This window comes from Trichomonas vaginalis, chromosome II (assembly GCF_026262505.1).
Source record: "Trichomonas vaginalis G3 chromosome II, whole genome shotgun sequence".
Lineage (NCBI taxonomy): Eukaryota > Parabasalia > Trichomonadida > Trichomonadidae > Trichomonas > Trichomonas vaginalis.
The window spans coordinates 12,128,298-12,152,015 of record NC_067204.1 but is presented as its reverse complement, the minus strand read 5'-3'; the positions used below and the strand labels follow the sequence as shown (position 1 = coordinate 12,152,015).

At 30.5% G+C, this 23,718-nt stretch overlaps 9 protein-coding genes and 3 pseudogenes across 12 annotated transcripts, besides 4 other annotated features; 10 read left to right on the top strand and 2 right to left on the bottom strand.

Annotated features, from left to right (window-relative positions):
- Positions 1 to 4,737: part of a mobile genetic element that runs on past the window's edge.
- On the top strand, positions 6 to 887 carry TVAGG3_0530990 (uncharacterized protein; the record flags this gene model as incomplete). Its single annotated transcript, XM_001581911.1, has 1 exon — positions 6 to 887. The coding sequence occupies one exon, from the start codon at positions 6 to 8 to the stop codon at positions 885 to 887; it is 882 nt and encodes a 293-aa protein (XP_001581961.1).
- TVAGG3_0530980 (uncharacterized protein) lies at positions 888 to 1,112 on the top strand (the record flags this gene model as incomplete). Its single annotated transcript, XM_001581910.1, has 1 exon — positions 888 to 1,112. One exon carries the CDS (start codon positions 888 to 890, stop codon positions 1,110 to 1,112), a length of 225 nt encoding a protein of 74 aa, XP_001581960.1.
- TVAGG3_0530970 (protein of unknown function, DUF4107 family) lies at positions 1,113 to 1,640 on the top strand (the record flags this gene model as incomplete). The annotated part of the gene is made up of 1 exon (XM_001581909.1): positions 1,113 to 1,640. One exon carries the CDS (start codon positions 1,113 to 1,115, stop codon positions 1,638 to 1,640), a length of 528 nt encoding a protein of 175 aa, XP_001581959.1.
- On the top strand, positions 2,299 to 3,273 carry TVAGG3_0530960 (leucine-zipper of insertion element IS481 family; the record flags this gene model as incomplete). Its single annotated transcript, XM_001581908.2, has 1 exon — positions 2,299 to 3,273. The coding sequence occupies one exon, from the start codon at positions 2,299 to 2,301 to the stop codon at positions 3,271 to 3,273; it is 975 nt and encodes a 324-aa protein (XP_001581958.2).
- Positions 4,737 to 6,566: a mobile genetic element.
- On the top strand, positions 5,099 to 5,911 carry TVAGG3_0530940 (MULE transposase domain-containing protein; the record flags this gene model as incomplete). Its single annotated transcript, XM_001581907.1, has 1 exon — positions 5,099 to 5,911. One exon carries the CDS (start codon positions 5,099 to 5,101, stop codon positions 5,909 to 5,911), a length of 813 nt encoding a protein of 270 aa, XP_001581957.1.
- Positions 6,567 to 7,916: 1,350 nt separating the features above from the next.
- On the top strand, positions 7,917 to 8,153 carry TVAGG3_0530920 (N-acetylmuramoyl-l-alanine amidase family; the record flags this gene model as incomplete). Its single annotated transcript, XM_051237584.1, has 1 exon — positions 7,917 to 8,153. The coding sequence occupies one exon, from the start codon at positions 7,917 to 7,919 to the stop codon at positions 8,151 to 8,153; it is 237 nt and encodes a 78-aa protein (XP_051095408.1).
- Positions 8,154 to 9,527: 1,374 nt separating this feature from the next.
- Positions 9,528 to 23,718: part of a mobile genetic element that runs on past the window's edge.
- TVAGG3_0530910 (uncharacterized protein) lies at positions 10,194 to 10,955 on the top strand (the record flags this gene model as incomplete). The annotated part of the gene is made up of 1 exon (XM_001581906.1): positions 10,194 to 10,955. The coding sequence occupies one exon, from the start codon at positions 10,194 to 10,196 to the stop codon at positions 10,953 to 10,955; it is 762 nt and encodes a 253-aa protein (XP_001581956.1).
- TVAGG3_0530900 (uncharacterized protein) lies at positions 11,071 to 11,895 on the top strand (the record flags this gene model as incomplete). Its single annotated transcript, XM_051237583.1, has 1 exon — positions 11,071 to 11,895. One exon carries the CDS (start codon positions 11,071 to 11,073, stop codon positions 11,893 to 11,895), a length of 825 nt encoding a protein of 274 aa, XP_051095407.1.
- Positions 12,361 to 13,657: a mobile genetic element.
- TVAGG3_0530880 lies at positions 12,457 to 13,577 on the top strand (annotated as a pseudogene). Its single transcript has one exon. A coding segment is annotated over exon 1 (1,121 nt).
- On the top strand, positions 17,836 to 19,616 carry TVAGG3_0530860 (annotated as a pseudogene). Its single transcript has one exon. A coding segment is annotated over exon 1 (1,781 nt).
- TVAGG3_0530850 (uncharacterized protein) lies at positions 20,865 to 21,152 on the bottom strand (the record flags this gene model as incomplete). Its single annotated transcript, XM_051237582.1, has 1 exon — positions 20,865 to 21,152. One exon carries the CDS (start codon positions 21,150 to 21,152, stop codon positions 20,865 to 20,867), a length of 288 nt encoding a protein of 95 aa, XP_051095406.1.
- On the bottom strand, positions 22,800 to 23,613 carry TVAGG3_0530840 (annotated as a pseudogene). The gene has a single exon. A coding segment is annotated over exon 1 (814 nt).

The window sequence follows — 23,718 nt, the reverse complement described above, 5'->3', positions numbered from 1 at the left end:
TAAAAATGCAAGTCAGAAATATTCAGAACATAGCACCGAGTCTAACTGACAAGAGTATAAAGATATACTATGAACACGTTATGATGAAACCAACCAAAATTCGAGAAAGTCAGTATACTTATGAATATCCAAGACACTGGGTAGAGTATATAGGAGGTGAGAAAGCTATTGAAATAAGACAGGTTAGAAGTATTCCAGCAGGAAGAACAATATTATTGAAGAACTTTAATGTTTTGAGGTATAATGATGAAACAGAGAAGCAAGATAATTTTCCTGTTGCTGTGTATGTGAACCTAGATACAGGAGATGACATGAAAGTTTTTAACACAAAGCTTCAAACGGTAGTGAGAGAACAACTTACTGCGGAAGGACATCCATTACCTTCAGAAGTTACCATAGCATATAATTTTGAAACAAACTCAATAGATTTTAAAGTCGTCTCTGCAAAGAAGTCAGGTTTTACATTTAATGAAGCAGATGTATATTCGAATGAAAACTTCAAAGCTATTGCATGGTTAGATAATGACGATTGCTTTAAGAAAATCTTTAAATTCAGTGACTCAAAGATGTCAATAGATGACCTTCGTGGAATGTTACCATCGACGTTTACAGTAGAAGGTTCAGCAGGATTGCTTACAAGATTGTCAATTGGAGGCATTTGGTCTCGTGAGAACATTGTTATAAAATCCAGTATAAGTGAATTTGCTGAAGAATCTATATTATGTCTTTCAAACTATATGTATTCGCCGCCGAAGCATTATAGTATAACAAACTTTGTCAGTAAGTTTAATATAAGACTTGTTGAACCTTCTTCAATGAAAGATGTTGTGCTACCCAAAGACGGAAAGGATGGACTCATTATTGAAATGATTTTAATTGCATATTAAATGAGCTTGTTCTTGAAGGTCATTCGTGATGAAATAACTGTTGTAGAAGATGTTAGCAATTGTTCAGACATTTTGAAGCGTATAGATGAGATAAGAAAGAAGTTCGATAGACCGCAAAGCGGTGAGGGCGAAGCCCGTGAGAACGCTTATGTTTCATTGACTTTCTCCAGTAACGAGAACTTTTATGAGATAATATTGAAGAGAGATGATTTTAATATGGTGTAAATGGTAGCTTGGGCAGCTTTAGGCGCAATGGGAACAAAAGCATTAGCATTTGGAGCAAAAGCACTTGGAGCTTATGACGCAGTAAATAAAATGAGTGGAGGAAGAGTTTCGAAGACATTAGATGCAAATAAAGGAAAGATTGGAGGCTGGGTTGCAAAGAAGTTAAGATTAAATAAAATAGGGCTCATAAATAAAGCATCCAATTTGGTTGCGACTGAGTCAGAAAATGCTTTAGGAAAGGACGATGAGTTTGCAAAACACGCAAAAGACTTTAATGACCAGATGAAAGGTGAAACAATGCATTTAAATAGAGTCGATGGAACTAAAGAAAATGTTTCTTCTCCACTAGTAGTTCTTCCATATGGTCCCTATGGAATGTATGGAAACTCTTATGAACGACCATTTGACCCATTGACTGGTGGAAGTAACTGGTATCATTACGGACGAAGAAGAAAGACAGTCAAGTTGGAGACGGATGTAAAGAAAGCAACTAAAAAGAAACCAAGGAAGAGAGTTATAAAGCAATGAATTCAAGAGACCCAAAGGGTCAGAGCCGCAAAGCGGCTAGGGTAGAAATGAGGTTAGATATCGGGTTAGATCTAACCTTTTCAACTAAAATTTATTTTTGCGCTATGTTTTCATACGTGTGGGAGTGGTGATATCATTAATTTTTAAGTTTATTTTTTTATAAATGACAGAACAAAAATAAAGCATTTCTACTCAGCAGGAATGAGACCCTTACTGACTATGTATTCGTTTAATGCTTGATGAAAACAATGGTACATATTATCGTATGGGTATACACAACGTCTGTTTCCATCGTCGTCGTATATGTAGAGCTCAAATCCAGTCCAACCTTCTTTTGTACAATATGTTGTTGCATGCTAAGTTCGGTCAAAATGTAAACCTCTCAATTTTATCGTCGGGGAAAGTAACTCAATTCCTTCAAAATTATTCTTTAAATATTGAATTTAAAGTTATTTAATTTGGATTATAAATAAATAGGCTAATACAATATTTAAAAATGAGAAAAAATAACTTTTCAAAGAACTTTTCATAATCTCAAAGAAAATTATTTATTCAATAATTATATAAATTAATTAACATTCATAATGGAATTGGATTTTTTTATAAAAAATTGGTCCTACTTAACTTTTTGAGAGAATTTGGCTTTTCATTTTTTATTATGAGTAGACCAACCATTCCTTCTTGGTGGTTAATTCAAACACGCGAAAAACTTGAATCTCGCGAACTCAATTATTTAATTGCGTGTAAGCGAGTTCCATACGAGGATGAAATGAAGTGTGAATTTAGATCAATTTCGAAAAACACACTTAAAGCAGCATACACAAATGCAAATTTAACGCCCCCAAACGTTAAACCTGGTCCGGCACCAGATGATATTACTCCTGAAAATTTGCAATATGTTCTCCAAAAATTTCAGGAATATAAGTGCGGAATCCAAAAGATGTTTTGGCGTTTAAACATGGATCAAAATGTTTATTCAGTTTCCTACAATAAACTCAGAAGAATTTACAGTATTTTGGAGATCAAAGAACCAAAAAGTGACAGCCTCCCTCAAAAATATTATACGCCATATGAAGCAACAAAACCTGATACCATATGGCATGTAGATGTTCATTTTTTATACGGTTCACAGAGGTTACCTGTTTATGGTATAATAGACGATAAATCTCGGTTTTTGTTGGCTTTAAAAATTTTGCCAAATAAATCTTCCGAATCTACAACAAGAGTTGCCGAAGAAACGATTGGCTTATATCAAAAGCCATTTTGTTTCTGGTCCGACAACGGGGGAGAGAATATGGGCCAATTTTATAATTGGCTCATGCGAAACAACATTCAAATCCGCCACACTCACCCCCATATGCCGCGCCAGAACGGCAAGATTGAAAGGCTCTGGCCGTCTCTTGAAAGAAATGTCGGCCGGTCTTCAAATGCAAAACAAATTCAAGAATTTCTTGATAAATTCAGGAAAAATTACAACTCAGTACCACATAAAACCCTTCCCAAAAAGGGTTTTCGCCCCATGACTCCAGAAGAGTGTTACAATGAGACACCACATTGGAAACAGGGTGAAACGCCATTTTGGAGAGTTATGATTGATGGACACTTCGAAATCAAAGAAATACCGAACCATTGAATACACAATTACGAATAAACGCTTAATTTTTATAAAAATCTTATTACATTTTTCCTGAATTTTTAAATTGTACAATAAAGATGGAAGGCTTTGGGGTACATATTAATATAATATACCTCAAAGCCTTCCATCTCCACTACAAATGGGAGAAACTTTGTCCGAATAGTTTAACATTCGGACAAAGTTTCTCCCATTTAAAGAAAGAATTGTTCCTTATGAGGTATATATTCATACTGTATACCTCATAAGGAACAATTCCCTCCTTAAAACGAGAAAACTTGTTCGAAATTGTTTATCATTTCGAACAAGTTTTCTCGTTTTTAATAAGAAACTAAAGGCTATGAGGCACTGATTATATATTAGTGCCTCACAGCCTTTAGTTTCTAATAGATAGCTGGGAAACTTTCTCCAAATGATAAGTTATTCAGAGAAAGTTTCCCAGCTATCAAGAGGGAATTGTTCCTTATGAGGTATATAGTTATAATGTATACCTCATAAGGAACAATTCCCTCATTAAAATCGTAGATATTTTTTACTTATTACTCATGCTTTCAAAATCACAATCCTCTGAAAAGTTATTTTTTATTAAGAATTTAGAATTTTGATAAATACCTTTTTTCAATTTGATATAATACTTATATATTTTCAAAAAGACATTTTGAAAAGATATCTCAAAAGTTCTCTGAAAACCTATTTTTGATTAATTTTGAGAAATATCCGTATTAAATTAATCAATAAATTCATTCAACACTACTTTAATTTTTAAATTCAAAAAATTATATGTGCTTCTTAAAATGTCTCACAAAAATTTTATTATAAAATTATATACAATATTAAAAATCCCACAACATTTTTTTACTTTACATAATCGTACTTCCTCGACGATTAATTTCCATTCAATTCCTATCGTTGACCGAACTTAGCATGCAACAATGTAGCTTTATTTAAGTATGCATTTATGTAGATAAGGCAATTTTCTTCATCGCTCCAGAAATAATTTTTGTTCTTTGTTGAAATAGTTTTCGTTCCTCTGCGACCATAAGGAATGTATGCAATGAACTTTGCGTCATATGGGATTGTAATATATTCAGGGTTTCTTTCATCGTCAATGGGTCTGTCTTTGTTAAAATGCATGTTTCTCAGTTTTACTTGAGTTTTGAATAGTTCACGGAAACGTTCTGGGAAAGAGTCATAGTAAATGTAGTCGGACATGTCTTTGTAATGAAATAAAAAATTTTAAAAATAAAAATAAGGTTATTTTTTATTTAGTGAGGACGGTAGTGAATTCGTTAGTGAAGTCGTTAGTGAAGTCGTTTATGTGTCAGATGGTTTTGTAAATATTTAAGGTTAAGTTGGTGTTGTCGTTTGTGTTGTAAAATATACGTTACCGGTTTCGTAAAGTGTCAAACCGTTATCTTGGGTAAGGTGGAACGCAGTGCCACCGTACCGATGATAGGGATACTATTACACCAAAACATTTTCAAAAAGGACAGATGCTAACAATTATGATTTGTGAACCTTCAACAAATCAATATCTACCACTTTTATTTATATTCATGAAAAACCGCACATTTGAATCTTATAAGAAGGCATTTGAATATATTTTTACTGTCAAGGGTATTCAATTTTCAAAGCTAATTCAAATTCATTGTGATTTTGAAAAGGGAATGACAGAGGCACTTCAACAAATTTTCCCTAAAGTCCGTATAATTGGATGCCTATTTCATTTCAAACAAGCTTTACACAGGAAACTTGTAGCACTTTATACAAAAATTTCAATACTTTACAAAATTCTTTATTTAAGCTATATTCTATTACTCCATTCATGTCTCATGAAGAATTTGTACTTACAATGCATATAATTAATCAAAATAAAGTTGATTCGATCAAAGATTATATTGATTATTTCAACAAAGTTTGGTTGCCGCACTACAATTTAATATCTCAATATAATAATGCAACTGCAATATTCACTAATGATTGCCTCGAGAGTATGCATTCAGAATTTTCTTCGTTAAAACATCCAAACATTTATGAAGCTATTAAGAAGATATCTCAAATCCAATTAGATAAATATAACGCCATCAAAAATAACCAGAAGATCGAGCGCCATATAAAAACCGTTATCACTGATAGCTACAAAAATTATATTCTTGACTGCTTTCAAAAAGAACTTGAGAAAACAATTTTTTCTATCAAACAATACAACGTAAGTGATCTTTCTTTGGCTCAGAACGAGATTTCTCCAGATGGTTCCATAGAATCGAGTTCATTGTTCGAAAATATTCCAGTTCATGATGCAGATATACTCAAATCGATCGATCTAACAGATAAAGATACAATGATCACTAAGTTTATTAATGAAAAAAGAGAAAAAATTATGGCATTATTTAATGAAACATTAAATCATCCAGATTTTAATTCATCCACTCCAATTCAAACTAATTTTGAGCAAGCCGATACAAATCAAGGTTCAGATGCTCCAATTCGCTCCGAAAATTCAAATATTGCAGACTCTACAGATTTAGAACCAGAAAATCAAAACCATCCTTCTACAAATCAAATGTCTAGTAATCTAGAACATAAGCTGGACCTTCTTGATCATATTGAAAAACAATTATCGAAAATGCGCTCGTGATTGGGAATTCTTCCTACTACAAATGCTATTGTTGGGCCGTCAAAACAAGTTTCAGTTAATAGCAAGCAAAATTCTGAAAAAAATAAGAAAAAATCTTCCATAACAACAAAATCAAACAATAAAAAACAAAATTCATCCGACAATCCTCCTAAACGTAAAGCTCCTATTTCGGAAAGGATTCTCAGCGATAATAACTTATATTTTCAAGTTCATCGAAAGAGATCGAAAAGCAAACGTTCCACATCTACAGAGAAAAAGAATTGATATATGAAGTCTAATTCCTTTTATAACTACTATATTTTATTCTTATGACTAAAAAATAATATATTATTTAACACTTTTCATTTTTTTCTTTTAACAATTTCGTTTTATTTCCATTTATTGTTAAATGATTTTTAGCATACACCTTTCTTTGTTCATCTTCTAAATACAATTTATTTTTTCTTAGATATAATTCTATTCATTCAATTCGATCGTCATTTTTCAGTACATGATCGTAATTTTCAATTATTGATCGCGATTTTACTTCAGAATTTGTTCGCAATATTGCTTATCAAAATTATATCTCTATTCTCTCATTTCTGTTTAGTCAATATCATTACACTCCTATTGTCTAATAACATGCTATTAATTTTCTTAAAATTAAAAAAAAATAGTAGTATATGTTGAAGGGTTGTGTGACTTTTTTTGTAAACGTAAGAATTCATACAATATTGAACGATTTTGTATCATTTTTTTTAACATATGAAGTAAAAAATGTATGATTCTTACGGTTTTTATTCTTACGTTTTTGAATAAATCAAGATTTAAAAAATTTTCAAAATTGTAAGACATTTACACTCAGCCCATACATAATGAAATAAAAAAAATAAACTTTAAAAATTCATGTCTTACATTTATGAAAATTTATTTTTATTTTGTATGAAACCGATTTTAAAAAATTTATGAATAATTTATAAAAAGTTTTTATTCCTACAATTCCTATATTACCATTAATAAAAAGAATATATTTTATAATAGTTTCATTTCGAACATGTTAAAATTTATCTGCATTTCGAAAAATTTTATTATAAATGATAATATAATTTATTAAATTAATATATAACTTATGAATTTTTACTTTTTGTATGAAATAAAATTTAGTATTAATAAAGTTATAAAATAAATTGGTGCATGTTAGATGTAAATAAGTTTATTATAAAGGTAAACATAATATTAAACCCATTGCTTTTGCATTTGATAATAAATTAATTGAAAATGCAAAAATTTGGGAATTAATTCCAGATATTGAATATATAACGAATATAACTAATAAATGGTTCAAACGAATTCCAACCACAAAAGTTCTTTGTAAATTAATGATCAAAACCGAGGCCAAAGAATTTCATGAATTTACATATCATCCAAATAAAGTTTCAGAACTAGAAAATGAAAAACTTCAGAAAAAATTAAACGATAGACTTTCAAATGATCGTATTGAAAAAATAAATAAACTAGCAGAAGTTGCATTTAATAATGAAATATTTGATGAATATAACCTTGAACTCAGTGATGGGCTTTAAGGACCCGGGCTCAACGAGTCATGATTTATGAAATCAATTATTTGATTCATTCTTTCTTCAATAATTTCTATTCTTTTTGTTAAATCATCTATTTTCATTAATGAGGTGATTCTTGATTGAGGAATAGATTTCAAACTAACCACTCCTTTTATTTTTGAAATTTTGAATCCATCAACTTTAAACATTTTATTCAATTTACACGTTGTCAATTCTTCAAATAATTTTTTATTGTTAGCATAATAGTCATTAAATTCTTCAACAGATGAAAAAAATTTTATTTCAGTAATTGGTTTAACAACGTTTATTTTTTGTTGAACATTTTCACTTTCATTTATTTCTTCCTCCTCTGTTTCATTTATTTTTAAAATTGGTTTCATTTATCATTAAATAAAAATTAGAATATAAGTGATGAAATATATTTTTTAATTAATATTAAATCAGAAATGGCGGCAGGATTCTTTAAAAAATTATGGGAAGGAATTAAGAAAGCTGCGGGTTGGGTTCATCAAAAGATTATTAAACCCGTTGCAAACTTTTTGGCACCAGTAGCGAAAACGGCAGGAACTATCATAGGTGGAGTATTAGGTACTAAAGCAGGTAATCCGGCAATGGGAGCACAAGCAGGTAACGCAATTGGTGGAATAGCTGAAGGAATACTTAATAAAATAGGGGGTAGATAGTGGAAAAATAAATAAATATTATTTTTATCTTAGTATCGGTTGTAGTCTTTGATAAACTTTTTCTCCTTTATTTAAAATTTCTCTTATTGGGGCAGCTTTTGGCGTTATTGATTCAGCAACGTCACTAATTGCTTCTTTATTCTTAAATATCCAATTTGCCCCTTTTTTCATTGTTTCCCAAACTTTATGCGCTCCTCTTTTTACTTTATCCCACAGTTTCTTAAATATACCTGCAGCCATAGTTGATTATTTCATTAAAATTAAAAATTCATTTTCATCTTTTAATTTTGATTTTTTATTTATTAATAAATGACGACTAACTATTTGGTGCCAAACACTAAACCGATTAATGGAAATGTGTTTCATTCATTCGAAAAGATAAATGAAATATTCGCAAAGAATGACGGTAGAAGATATTATAGAGAACTTGAAAGTTCATGCTATGACTCTGATGCTCCATATTTTGATGATAAACAAACTCATTTAAGAATTACAAATCCGGCTCATGATGTGAACCAATTAGGTGACACATATATTAAACGCAAAGTTAAAGCAACTCTAGTTTCAAATAAAGCTTTCACATGTGATGCCGCTTTTAAATGCATGCGTTTATTCGTTGGTTACAAATCATCAAATCAAAGCTTTAAACAATTAGAAGTAGAAACTGAAAGAAGTGATGCCGGTTATCTTCAGATGGATTGCGCCCGTGAATCTTTCGCATTTGCAACATATAAACCAAAATCAGAAAGGAAAGTTAAAAAGTTTGTTCATTCGTTATATAATAATGTTCAAAAATATGATAACTCAGTATGTGGTAAATATATTGACCCTTCAGAAGTTTTCAAGAATGCAAATGAAGAAGTTGATGTCACTTTTGATATGATTATTCCGGTAAATGATTTGTTAGCATTTCAGGCGTTCGATGATTATCCTAAATCATTTGGTGATATCATTCTTAAATATTATGTTTTCAGGGATACTTTAGTATTTTGTCAGGTTGACCCGTTAAGAGTTGCTGATTTACAAAATTACGTTTATGAAAAGATAACTGATGAAAATTATGAAAAGATTATGAATCATGTTTATAAATATGATCGCAAATTCCAACAAATCGGACTTCCTGCCAAATTAATTACAAGCTTAGCCACTACATCTGCTGACGCAACAGTTGATAACGTTATTATTTCATGCACAAAGATGGAAGTTTTAGAGGATAAATGCATTACACCAGGATATGGTTTAATTGAAGAATCAGTTAAAGCAATACCACGTTTATTCAGTAAGGAAGATCCATTCATGATTCCAGCTCAACATATTGACGTTCGTTCACTAAATGGAGGTTGCATCACTCCTGAAGGTATCAGCTCAGATTTCTCATACGCTCTTCATAATGTTACAGATGTTGTGTTAGCATTTCCGAAGAATGCAATGCAAAGAACAGTTTTAGAAAATCCAATGCTTCGAGGTCTTCAGGTCACTATAGATTCCAGAAACTTCCCCGATCAAGCGATGACCACAGTGGGTGACATATTCTTTACACGTATGCTTCAAGCTTCTGATTTAGATGGAGTGAATGAATGCACGGAAGAATACGAGGACTCATTAACTAGACCACTGAATGATGATAATGGCACGCCATTAGCTAGAACATGGAAAGACCAAACTTCATTCTTATGCACTATTCCAGTTCAACGTGATGGAGCGGGTATATTCTTTGATGGATTAGAAACTTTCAACTCACAAGTTACAGTACAAGTGAAAGCTTATCCAATCATTCAGGGTGAAAATGACACTTACTGTTCAAAGGTGACAAATCCTCCTCAGGTTTGGTTTACTAGGACTACATATTGGACATGGACACCGGACGAAGGTTTGAAATATCATCCAACAGGTACACCACCACAATATAGAAGTTCATATGATGAAATATTGATGAATAGAAATGTTTAAAATTATAAATTTATTTTTGATTAAATGGATTTAAATTCATCCACCCCTTATGAAGAATTAGCGGGAGTATATAATACATACGTAGATGATATGATTAATGAAGCATTGAGTGATAATAGAAATGCTCTATCTAAGGAAAAATTAATGAAAATTCCATATTCTGAATGTTATTTAAATTCAATCACTGCAGCAATTGGTAAACAAAATAAAGGTAAAACATTAACGATATTAAAACAAATTATCATTATTGCTAACACTTCCCCCCATTCACACGTGTTAATTTATATCAACCGTTCAGGTTCACCTTCAGATGATACATTTGAATCTTTAAAGCATTTAATCAAAATTCCAATTATTTATTTATCACAAGAAGAAGCAGAAGATTATTTAAAAAACTTTTTAATGTATAAAGAATTATATAATACAATCAAGAAGCAAGGATTAGAGGATAAAATTATTGATAAACAACGGGATGAATTATTTGAAACACTTTCTATTTCAAATTTTGATAGAGAATTTTTGCATTCACTCATTTTTCTAGATGATGCAGTGAAATCAAAACTAATAACAAATGAGAAATCATATTTTAATCAATTATTAACTCAATGTCGACATATTCAATGTTCATTCTTTATGGCTGTTCAATACTTCAAAGCATTAAGCACAAACATTAAATCAAACCTGTCCACCCTTTTCATTTTCAGTGGGTTTAGTCGTCAACAGTTGAACGTTATGCTTTATCAAGTGAATTTACCAATGAGCATTAATGAACTTTACACACAATATCAGCAATTAGGTGAACATGGAAAAATAATAGTTGATTTAAATAAAGGAGGTGTTAAATTTGATTAACTTTTTATAATTAATTTTTATTTTTTATTTATAATTAAACATGACAGAAATAGCAAATCTTCTACAGGTTCCATTAAAATAAGGAACAAACAAAAAGGGTGCATATAATAGAACTATGAAAGTTCCAGACGGAATGAAAGAATTAGTTCATATTGTTGCTGGTCTTCAAAAAGATGTTAAACAAATGAGAAACGTTTTAACATTACCAGAAGCTCAAGCATATGCCAAACGTCATGGACCAAATTGGGAAGCACACGAAGCAGACATTACAGGTCCAAATGGAAAACCTGATGGTATAAATGAAGTTTTCGTTACTGATGGTCAAGGAAATATTAAAGTCATAAATGGTTACAAATTAACTATAACTGATTATCCTAAACGTAAAGCATATAATGAACGTTATCCTATGCAATTTGATGAAAATGGAAAAGCTGTTAAACAATACATTGGAGAAGGTGAAAATGGTCCAATTAATTCATACCGTTATAATCCATATTCTTATTTCAATGAAGAATTAAATGCTATTCAAGAGGGAGCGGATGGATTACCTCAATATGTTAATCAGTTTGATGGTCAATATGCAAATTTGAGACCTGAAATTCCAGCTAAGAAATTCTTTAAAGTTGCTTTATTCGATCCAGTGTTCAATGAACAGAAAGAAGCAATGAAAGCAGAATTTAAACCAATTCAAGTGGCAAGAATTTCTTCATCTTCACTTTCAGAAGCGTTCAAGGAATTGATAAAGAAACCACTTTATTCTCAACAAGGTTATAACTTTGATTTAATTAAAGAAAGTGATAGACGTAAATTAGAAAAATCAGATGGTTTTAAGAATGCATGTAATGAAATGATTAAAGATATTGTAAATGATAAAATAAGACTGGAAGAAACTCAAAGCAATATCAATAACATAATTGGTGCAGTTACAAAGAAAGTATAAGCAAACAATGATGAACCTTGGGATATTACCGTAACAACTAAATCAAACTTTAAATATATTTTTCTTTTTTTTATTCAATTATAAATGAGAAGACGTTTCACAAGTCAAAAGAACACAAACGCAAAAGCAGAGATTACGGTTGGTTATAACGTAAATGATGATAAATCACGAATTATTCAAAATGTTAAAGTTAATGTTAGTCCTGAATTAACAAGGTCAGCAACTCAGTCCAATTTATTAACTCGTGACTTACCAAAGAAAGAGGAGGAGCAAAATAAAGAAGATGGAGACCCAATCATTTTATCTGAACCTGGTAAAGAACCTGTTGAAATTCCCACTTATCCAACATACCCCCCACCTCTTTCATCAAACATCGAGAACCCAGGAATCTACGATTCCAGTCGCAATGCGCCATATAAAGTAGACATTAATTCAGAATTAATGAAAATTTACCGTGATATAATATAGGGTGTCCAAAGGTGCGTTTAGCACAGCGCTCTATATGAGACTATTAAAGGAGATATATGCTGATTATAAATATATAATAAAAAATATGAATATATGTATATGATGAGTATGTTGTATTTTGGCGCCATGCCGGGATATAAAATGAATTTTGAGACAAGAGGCGGTTTCGCGGGAAATTTTGGCGGGATTTTTTTCATTTTTTTAATGAATCATAAAGAAAACATCCTCGCTCTTGCAAAAAAATGCAAAGACTGTAAAAAAATCTACGAGACATTGGTAAAATGCTTCGGTATGGATGCTCCTATCTATTCCACTGTAACGTATCATGTTAGGATGTATCACCTCATGAACAAAAAGGCGCCCATCATAAAAATTGACAAAAAATCGCCGGATCAAAGAAAAATCAAAGCAATTCTTCAAGCGCTAGATGAAGACCCAAGAGCATCACTCAGAAGGATAGAGGAGATGACAAAGATACCACGTACAACAGTCAGTTATTATCTGCACAATTATTTGAACTACAAACTAGCGTATACACGTTGGGTTCCGCACAACCTTAATTCAGTTCAAAAAAAATCTAGAGTCCAATCTTCGAAAGAGCTCCTCTCTATATTGGGTGCGTATCAATCCAAGAAGTTTCGCTTTTTAGTAACAGGGGACGAGTCTTGTTTCAATATGCAACAGAAGCCAAATCATGTGGATCCCGAAGGATGAAAATCCGCAAACATTCCCGAAGAAAAAATTGACACACCAATGATGATGTTGTCGGTTTTTTGGGGCGTGAATGGCATCATCGCAATTGATATTCTTCAAAAACCTAATACGATGAATGCTCAGTATCTAATTGACAATGTTTTACTCAAATTATCAATTCTGATGAATTTGAGAAATCCAAACAACAAAAACAAAAGTTTGCAATTCATTTTGATAATTAAGAGTTCACAAAAGTCATAAGGTAATGAATTACTTGGTGGAAAACAATGTCAAAGTTGTTCCAAACCCAATTTATTCACCTGATATTGCACCCTCTGACTTTTATTTATTCGGCACGCTAAAAAAGAGCTGAAGGACGCGAATTCGCGAGTCCAGATGATCTTGAAAATTTTGTAAGAGAGCAATTTGAGCAATTTTCTCATGATGATTTAAATCGTGTCTTTCAAGCCTGGATCGATCGCTGCGAACGCGTGATTGAATCCAATGGTTATTATATTTAAATAAACTTTATATATATGTAACTTGTTTATTTCTATTCGCAGTATTCAGGTTTGTGCTAAACACACCTTTGGACACCCTATAATTAATAATTATGATTCAATAATAAATTTAATTGACCAATCTGGTTTAATTATTTTACCTTATGAATCATTAATTCACATTATCGCCATTCTTTGTGATGTTCAAGATTCAGACGTTAAGATTCAATTTTTCATAGATGATGAGGTTTCATGCTGCGGAACAGTTGCAAAAATAAATCCTATAAAGGATATTAGCACAATTAAGATATCAAAGAACGGAACAACAACTGAACTTCATTTAACATATAATGATATTTATAATAAAATAGTTGATGAATATAAAATATCACTTGAAAAATTCTTTGTTAAGGCTATTTAATATTCAAGCATTAACATTATCGAATAATAATCCTTTGAATCATAATCAATAATAATTGACCTTTCACCGGTTTCTATCGTTTGTTTTATTTCTTTTTGTTCCCCACTATCCGGATCGGTCATTGTAATTGTTTTTGTTATAGTATCAGCTTTATCTTTAACTTCAATCTTTTTTCCATCGGGATATTTAAACCAAAATTCCAAAAATTCGATATTGTCAATCTGTTCATATTTTAATCTATCAATTACATTTTTAATACCATCTGAAAATCTTATGAAATGGTCATTATATGGGTTTGATTGAACTAAATTTGAATGAAGTGAAATATAACCTGTTGATGAATATGACATTGACTCATATTTTCTGAAAACACTAAAATTTATAACATGAATGAATTTCTTATTCGTTGAATTTATGAATTCTTGAGGTAATCTTATTCTCGTTTTATTTATCACAGGAAAATAACGCTTTACCATATTTTTAATCGTAATAAAAATGTCAATTATCAATATTATTTCGAATAATAGCTGTGAATTAAATTTAACAGTTAGCGGAATTTATAATGTTACTCTCGTTTCTGTGAGTGGTAAATTTAATCCCATTCTTTTAGACCCTTCAGATTATATATCATTTATTAAAGATGACCTTGAAAAAACGTATGATATGTATATAAATAATGTGATAGCGAAATGGGATATTAACATGATTTTAAGTTATTTAAATGAATCATTTATCGTATGGTATGAAGAAAATTTTAAATCAAAACCTGATAAACTTTTTGAACTTGATGAAATAAATAACCTTATTAAATTTCCGCTGAAAATTAAATTTTGTACTCCTCATCTTCGTTCATTGTTGGGGATATTAAATTTTGAAAAAGATGTTGGGGATGTTTTGTATTCTGACACTGGTTCCAATTTCATTTTAATCAAATGTGATAAAGTTAATACCCCAATGAGATTTTCACATCAAACATTAGACCCTAACTCTTACCCATCAATACAAAACATTTTATCCATCAACTTAAACACATTTTCTTTATCATATCCGTTTCAATTATCCGGGAATTCATTTATTCTTCATTCAAAAGATTTATCAAATATTAAATTTAGAGTAACTGACCTATTTGATTGTGATTTAGAATTCATGAATGAAATATTATGGCAATTTCAAATAGAAAAAATAGGTGATGAGATAACAGATTAAATATTTATTTTTAAATCATAATAAATGATTAAACAACAGCAACCACAACAACTTAAGGCACAAAGCACCCAGGTCCCTCAGACCATTACATACGCCATATATGCATATAATTCAAAGACGGCAGAACAAACGCAAAGGTTGAAATATGGAGATTTGGAGATAGTATTGAAAAATGACCATTTCGAATTCGTTTGCAAGGGTGGTGCAGTGATATCAAATATAAAAGAAATTTTATTTATGAATTCAAAAATTAAAGGTATAACGGATGATATAACATCAATTCCACCAGAAGAACAAAGATATTACGCATTAAATGCATTTCCTAAAGTTTTGAAGATTGGAAGATTTAATTTAAATGAGGAATTCATAAAAGGTTTCCTAAACGACATAATGAAGAAGGCAGATAAGGAATATGTGGATAGTGAGTTAATGAAGAAGGCAAATTTGGTTTATGTTGATGAAAAAGATAATGAAATTAAAGAAAGGGTTGAATGGTATCATGAATGGACATCAAAGATTTTAAAAACTAAAGCCGATACAGGATGGGTTTCAGGATGTTTAGACCTTAAAGCGGATAAGGAATATGTTAACGATGAGTTAAATAAGAAGGCAGATAAGGAATATGTGGATAGTGAGTTAAATAAGAAAGCTAATATATCATTTGTTAATGAAGAAATAAAACAATCAGAGGTCTATTTTACTCCACCATTTTTAAATTTTATGAAATCATCAGATAAAACCTTTGATATAGATTCTTTTGAATGGATATGTTTCGATGGAGTGACTATGTATTTATTTTATACAGCTGGAGTGCTTTATTATTTTAAAACAAATGATTTTAAAAACTATGAATCATTTACTCCATCTGTTTTGAATCCTGATACACGAGAGCCAATCATTAATCCAATAATTTTATATGTTGAATATAATAACGGTAAATTTATGGGAATGATAACGGTTGGAGATGATTTTTACCCTTGTTATTCATTCGATTGTATCCAATGGTTCAAATGTAATTTAAATCAAGATGCTAAATTTAAATATTCAAATAATCCTATTAGATGCGTTAATAATAAATGGGTACTAATTTATGAAGTCAATCAAATTTTCATTAGTGAGGATGGGATAAATTATTATATGTTTAGTATGATGTCATCAGATTTGAAAATTGATTATACAAGTAAGTGGTATTACATTAACAACATGTATTTTATCCTACAAAATGATAAAATATATAGATCATCTTCAATACCACAAGGTCAATTTGAACAAATTTTTCAAGCTGATGGAGACATTGAAGCTTTATGTTATGGATCAAATGTTTATGTTCTCGTTTCAGGTGAAATGGTCTATTCATATCCTGTAAGTTATAACAGACATATTTATTTATCACAAGATTTATCAAATTGGGAATTGGTTTATTCATTCACTCCAAAACTTACTCGAAATTATAGATTTACAAATTTTATTTTTATATGATTATGGTATTTCATTTTATTGCTTTAGGATGTGGTGATTTAGTAAATATCAGTAGTGATGGAAGAAACTGGTCTGAAAATCACAAAATTTCAAGATGTTAGAAAAGCAATTTTCAAATAATACGTTAATATTGATAACAAGACCAGTTTTAAATACTCACCCAAATTCAATATTATATAATAAATTCAATATTCATAATGGATTAAATAACAATTCTTGAGATGATTTACCCCATTGGTTCTATTTATACGTCAATGAACTCAACAAATCCAGCAACAGTTCTGGGTTTCGGTACGTGGAAGCAGATTGTAGATAAATTCTTATACTGTGCTAACTCTTCAAAGCAAACAGGAGGTTCGAAGAAAATTACTGAAGCAAACCTTCCACCGCACACTCATACGGGAACTACAAACACAACAGGTAATCATTCACATTCAATAACAAAAAGAGGTTATAGAAATCTTGCAGCAGGTTCGGATAGACAGGGAATGGATAGATATGATATTTCAAGCGACCCAGTAGATTCAAGCGCAGGTATTTTCTGTGGAACCACAGGAAATCATTCACACACTTTCACAACAAATCCAACAGGCTCGGTAAAGATTACATGCCACCATTTGTGACTGTATTCGCATGGTACCGTGTTTATTGAATGAACTAAAATTATTTTATGTCTGTAATTAATTAGGTAATGAAGTAATGGATGAACTACAGAATAAATGTTTACGTTAATGTTTACGTTAATGTTTACGTTAATGTTTATGTTAATGTTTTCAGGTCATTCAATAATTAATTATTTTTGAAGAACTGAAGGTGTCACTATGTCACCATGTGTCACTCGGTTATTTAACTTCTCTGAAAAAATGAGACAACATGACATTTAGACAACAACACAGGAGGAAGGTAGTTATGAATTATTTTTGAATAACTGAAGGTGTCACTATGTCACTCGGTTATTTAACTCATGACATTTAGACAACAACACAGGTCATTCAATAATTAATTATTTTTGAAGAACTGAAGGTGTCACTATGTCACCATGTGTCACTCGGTTATTTAACTTCTCTGAAAAAATGAGACAACATGACATTTAGACAACATTTACGAAAATATGATGCAGTCCAAAAATAAAGTTAGTTTTAAAATTATTTTTATTTTTTTATTCCTATATAAATGACAGCAACAAACAACAACAACAACTTCATCATTTCTGATGAACAAGTTATTGATTCATTAGCTGAGGAATTAGTTGTGGCAGAAACTAAAACCCTCAACGAAAGAATTGGTGAAAACAAGATTGATTTACATAACTACCTCAAACATGATGGAGGAAGAGGAAGGAAAACTGGTGTGGCTTTATTAGTAAATAAAATTTCAAATTTAACGATTATAGATGTTGATATCAATAAATCATACAATGATGAACTTAAAGAAACAGTTAGAAAAGACATTCTATCAAAACTTTCGGATAAAGATGTTATCGTTAAAACCGCTTCAGGAGGTCTTCACATTTATTGCAACACTAATTTCTTCTATGCAGTTTCGAACAGAATGATTAAATGTTATTCCTGCAATGATTATGATATTGATATCATGACTTCTATGGATGATTCAAAGCGTTCATTAGTGGTTATGGCTGATTCAAGAGTTCGCAAGAATGCAACAGAACCAATCAATACATACTCATTCATTCGTGGAAGTTATGACTCAACATTAACCAGAACAGTGAATGATATATTAAATGATTTGAATATTAAGGTAAGAGTTGAACAGAAGAACGAAGAAATAAAGAGTATAATGAATGAAAACAAAGATGTAAACATTGACGATAAACTTGCCCAGAGCATAGTTGATGGCATCTGTGATTTTGAAGTACATAATGATGGTGGAAACATGAATTTAGAAAAAGAAGTTACATTATTCACACTGTTTCAAGCTAATTAATTCGTTACCTAATCATTTAATTAATGAAGCATACGATAACGTTTATAATTTCTGCAATTTAACTGAAAATGCAAAAAGTAATTTTGAAAAAGCACGTAGTAGATATGCACATTTAATGACTTCTCCATTTGTTTTAGTGAAGATTCTAAAACTTTATCAAAAGGAATATTATGATGAATATGTTTTACCTTTATTACGTAAGCCAAAAATAACATTTGATATAAAACTTGATGACTCGTTTTTGATAACAGATATTAGACGCAAGGCTGAAAATCATCAGTATAAAAACAGTTCTGAAGTAATTGAGGATTTATCACGTGTAATCCGTTTTGTAGATTGTGGAAACAAATATTTCATTCAGAAAGATTACAACATACACGACAAAATGAATCAAATATCATTCGTTCTTCAATCAAACATGAAAGAGTCACTCAAAATGATTAAATTATTTAAAGAAGAAGGTAAAACCATAACAGCATGGGATGTACTACTAAATCAATTATCCTCATTAACCGTTAAGGGTGTTTGCTTTAAATCTGATTCTCCAGATGTTTTCTCAACGTTTCAGGTTATAAATACAACATTCTTGAAAAGCCTGATTACTCAAAAATTGAGATGTTTATGAATTTCATTAAAGAAGCCATTTGTGATAATAACGATGAAGTGTATAAATACCTTCTCGCTGGATTGCATCAATGATTCAACATCCTGGAATCAAGAATGAAACAGCAATTATTTTGAAAGGACTTCAGGGAACAGGTAAAAACAGATTTACAGATATTATTTCTGAACTTCTCGCTGGTTATTCATGTAAAAACATTACCGAAATAAGTGAGCTAACGGGTAATTTCAACTCAGTAGTTGAAAATAAAATGTTTCTTGTACTTAATGAACTCAAGAATGTAGGTGAAGATAGACTCGCAAACTTCAACGCTTTGAAATCAATTATTACGGATAATGAGATTAGAATTAATGAAAAGAATCAACCCAGAAGAACAGCTCAGAATGTTGCCAATTTCATTTTCGTAACTAATAACGTCTACCCCGTCAAAATTGAAGTTGGAGACAGAAGATACGTAGTTTTAAGAGTAAATGGTAAATTTAAGGGTCAATTTGATTACTTCAAGAATTTAATGGATTCATGCACAAAGGAATTTTATGATAACCTTTTAACATATTTTATCAATTACGACCTTTCATCATTTAATGTACGAATCATACCGATGACTGAAGCCAAACAAGATTTAATAGAATTATCAACAAATCCTTTAGATGTATGGATAAATACACATTATGATGAATTGTGTGCAGGTATGACATGTAAAAATGCGCTATTCTGCAAACCATCAGACATGAAAGACAAGAATTTCCAAATGAGCATTAAGGATAAATGTGATAAGAAACAGGTAAGAATAGATGGTAAACAAACATGGTGTTATGTTTTGAAAGAAGAAATGAAAGGATTATATAAACAGGTTGAACCAAACGATAATGAGGATTCATTTACTGACGATGAAATACCTGTAAATGAGGCAGTATAAAGTATGATTGGAATTTATTTTTGCATTAATCCTCCTGTGATGTTGTCAAAATGTCATGTTGTCTCATTTTTTCAGAGAAGTTAAATAACCGAGTGACACATGGTGACGTAGTGACACCTTCAGTTATTCAAAAATAATTCATAAATGCCTTCCTCATTAATCCTCCTGTTTGTCAAAATGTCATGTTGTCTCATTTTTTCAGAGAAGTTAAATAACCGAGTGACACATGGTGACGTAGTGACACCTTCAGTTATTCAAAAATAATTCATAAATGCCTTCCTCATTAATCCTCCTGTGTTGTCAAAATGTCATGTTGTCTCATTTTTTCAGAGAAGTTAAATAACCGAGTGACACATGGTGACGTAGTGACACCTTCAGTTATTCAAAAATAATTAATTATTGAATAACCTGAAACCATTAACGTAAACATTTATTTTTGGGTCATTTACACTCATTACGATGAAGTCATGACAAATCATTTCCGGGACTGTTGTCAAAATGTCATGTTGTCACAAACTTTAGAACGGCATAATTTAAATTTTTATTTTTATCATAAATGAATACCCCACAAGCTCAAAATTTACCACGAATCATAACAAGGGAGGAAACGATAAAAATGATGCAAGAACATGTTAAAAATAACAAACCACTAAAATTGAGAAAATGCGGTTATGCAGTAATGATGGAAAGAGAGATGTTGTCAAAGAGGAATAAAAATTAAATTTGGATTGAGTTTAAAAATTCATCTTTATTAAATTCATCTCTTCCAATCAATTTATTTATTCTATTAAATTCTTTTATTTTTGCTTCACTCAGTTTAAGGATTGAACGGTAAGTTTCTAATTTTTCGATTATTTCTTTATCGTTTTCAGTTCCATTAGTTTTATCGGCATCAACCCCACCGCATTGTGGCTTCTTTTTGTAATAGCATATTTTTGATTTAATTCTGTTTAGTTTCTTTTTATATTCATCGTCTGGACTCTTGACTGCTTTGTTGTCACTCATTTCTTACGAAATAAAAAAAATTAAATATTATTTAAATATAATGGAGTAATAAAATAAATCGGAATTTCTATTAATTTATTGTCAACTTCAACTAATGCATTGCCGTTAATATATCTAACAAATTCAGCTATTGTGTCAAATCTTCGTCTTCTTTTTGTCATTGATTTATCAGTTTTTCCATAATCGAGATGAATTAAAACTTTATTTCCTTGTTTAAAATTCATGAGCCCGAATTAATTTGTTCACGTTTAACATCATTCAACCTTTCCATTTGCTATCTAATATATTCCCATTCTTTTGAAATATCATTTTTCATTTCCACTGGTTTCATGTTTATAGTTCTATGCCATGTATTATTGTAATAATATACTAACTGCTGTATGATGGAGTCATGATTTCCATCCCAGTATATCTGACCATTAACCCCTAACGCATCTCTAAGAGTTCTCATTACCGCATCAACTATTTTATTATGAAACGTATATGGAGAGGATGAAAAGTAAAAATTAATTTGTGGGAAATAATGAGTCATAGCTGCCTGAAATCCTTTATCACCATCACCCCTGATATTATCTACTCTTTCATGATCTAGTAAGTATTGAATAGCTCTTCTTGTTTCCTGTTCTGTTTTCCCTTTCACCGGAATGCAATATAAATATCTAGTGTTAATGTTAATGGCAAATAAATAAGTAACGTTTCCTTTTGAATATTCCAGATGATCGATTTCGTATGAATATGGATATGGAGCAAATGAAGGTCGACTAAATTTTTCCTTTAACGGTTGAATTTTCGGGTCAATTGGTTTATTTAATATCTTGAAATCCTTTTTAAAATCTTTTTGCTTCTTAAATGTTTGAAATGGATATAATAAAGTGAATGATGAAGGATTAACTGAAGGAGGAGGTACTGTCGTTGGAGGTTTTGGTGTTGCAAGTGGTTTAATTTTATCTGCTTTGATTTTGGATTTCATTCCTTCCTTCATTAATTCTGGATGTATTCTATTCATTTGTTTTAAATATGCTGTATATAAAGGTTTGATATACTTTCCCGCTTCGAGTTTATGTTGAAGGATGAATTCCAAAAGTTGATCTTCATTTAAAAGTCGGGCTGAATATGGTTTAACTAATGAATCATAAATTAAAGCTTGTGCATCATTTATGGTCTGAAGGACCTGGGCGTTTTGCACCTTTGGTTTTTGTGGCTCAGGATTATATAATTTATATAATTCATCAATATCTTCTTCTGCTAATACTTTATTTTTGAAATCTTTCAACTGTTTAAGCTGTGATTTAGTTTTTCCCTTTATATATTCATTATTTTTAATTTTGTCTTTAATTTCAGAAATTATTTTATTATGATATTTCAAAATTTCATTTTTATAATATGGATAATAATATTCCATATCATCACCCGTTATATTATTATTATATTTTTGGAGATATGCTTTTAAATCATAATAATTAAGAAAATTTTGATTAAATACTAAATCATCAATTAAAATTTTTAAATCTGTGTTATTCATTTATATAAAAATAAAATCAATGTTTTAAGGGTGCCCGCCTCTTTGAATCATAGTATCAAAACCATCATTAACGGTTCCTTTTGTCTCTTCTGTGGCATTTCATTAAAAATAAAAAATAAATTCTTTTAAATAAATGGCATACAACATCCATTTTCACAACATACAGCCTTAGTGTGTGCTCCTGTTAATGCAGTCTTACCAATTGTTAAGCGAGTCATTGACCCATTTATAAGTTGTAAATTAATATTCTGACCATCAAATATCAATTTATCATTTATTATATCCAAATAATTTTTAGGTGTTAATTGTTTATTTTGTCGTAAACTAACACCTTTCATTTTTTGTGCAATCTTTTTAAAATCACTTCCATCAATTGAATCGTTGAATGATGTATAACATTTAGGGCATAAAGCAACCATGTTATCACCTTGTTTCTCAATTGCTAAACCCAATAACTTCTTCTCATGTGCTTTTTCTTCAGCTTTATTCTTTAATTTAGGTTTAAATTTCTCATCAAAACAGAAGAAATCAAATGGTGCGAATTTGAAAATGTTTTTATCATAAAATTGTTTATCGGTAACAATTGCTTGAAATGCTTGAGTGTTAGGAAGATTTGGGTCGCCAGCGATTGCCCAATAAGATGAATCAGTATCACCTTCAATGAAATGAAAACGATTAACATTCATGCATTTATACATAAAATCATAAATGAAAACCAAATACCAGTATTTAGCATTATCTAAAGTGAAGAATGCCTCTTGTAAACATGTATCACATCTATAAAATCTATCTTTAAGCATCACTTGATATGTATCTTCACCTATTTCTCTTATGTTTTTAAACTTATTTGACATACATGCAACGCGTGCTTCTGTGCATTCATTATTTTAGTCTTTGCGTAATTTTGTGTATTCATTGCATCGTAACCATATGATCCATTAAGTGAAATCTTGCAAAATAAACTTTTTCCTTTATTTCCTTCTAATTCAGCCTTTTGTCTTTCGTTCATAAATTTGTTCGCAAATTCATTAAAACAAGTGTTTT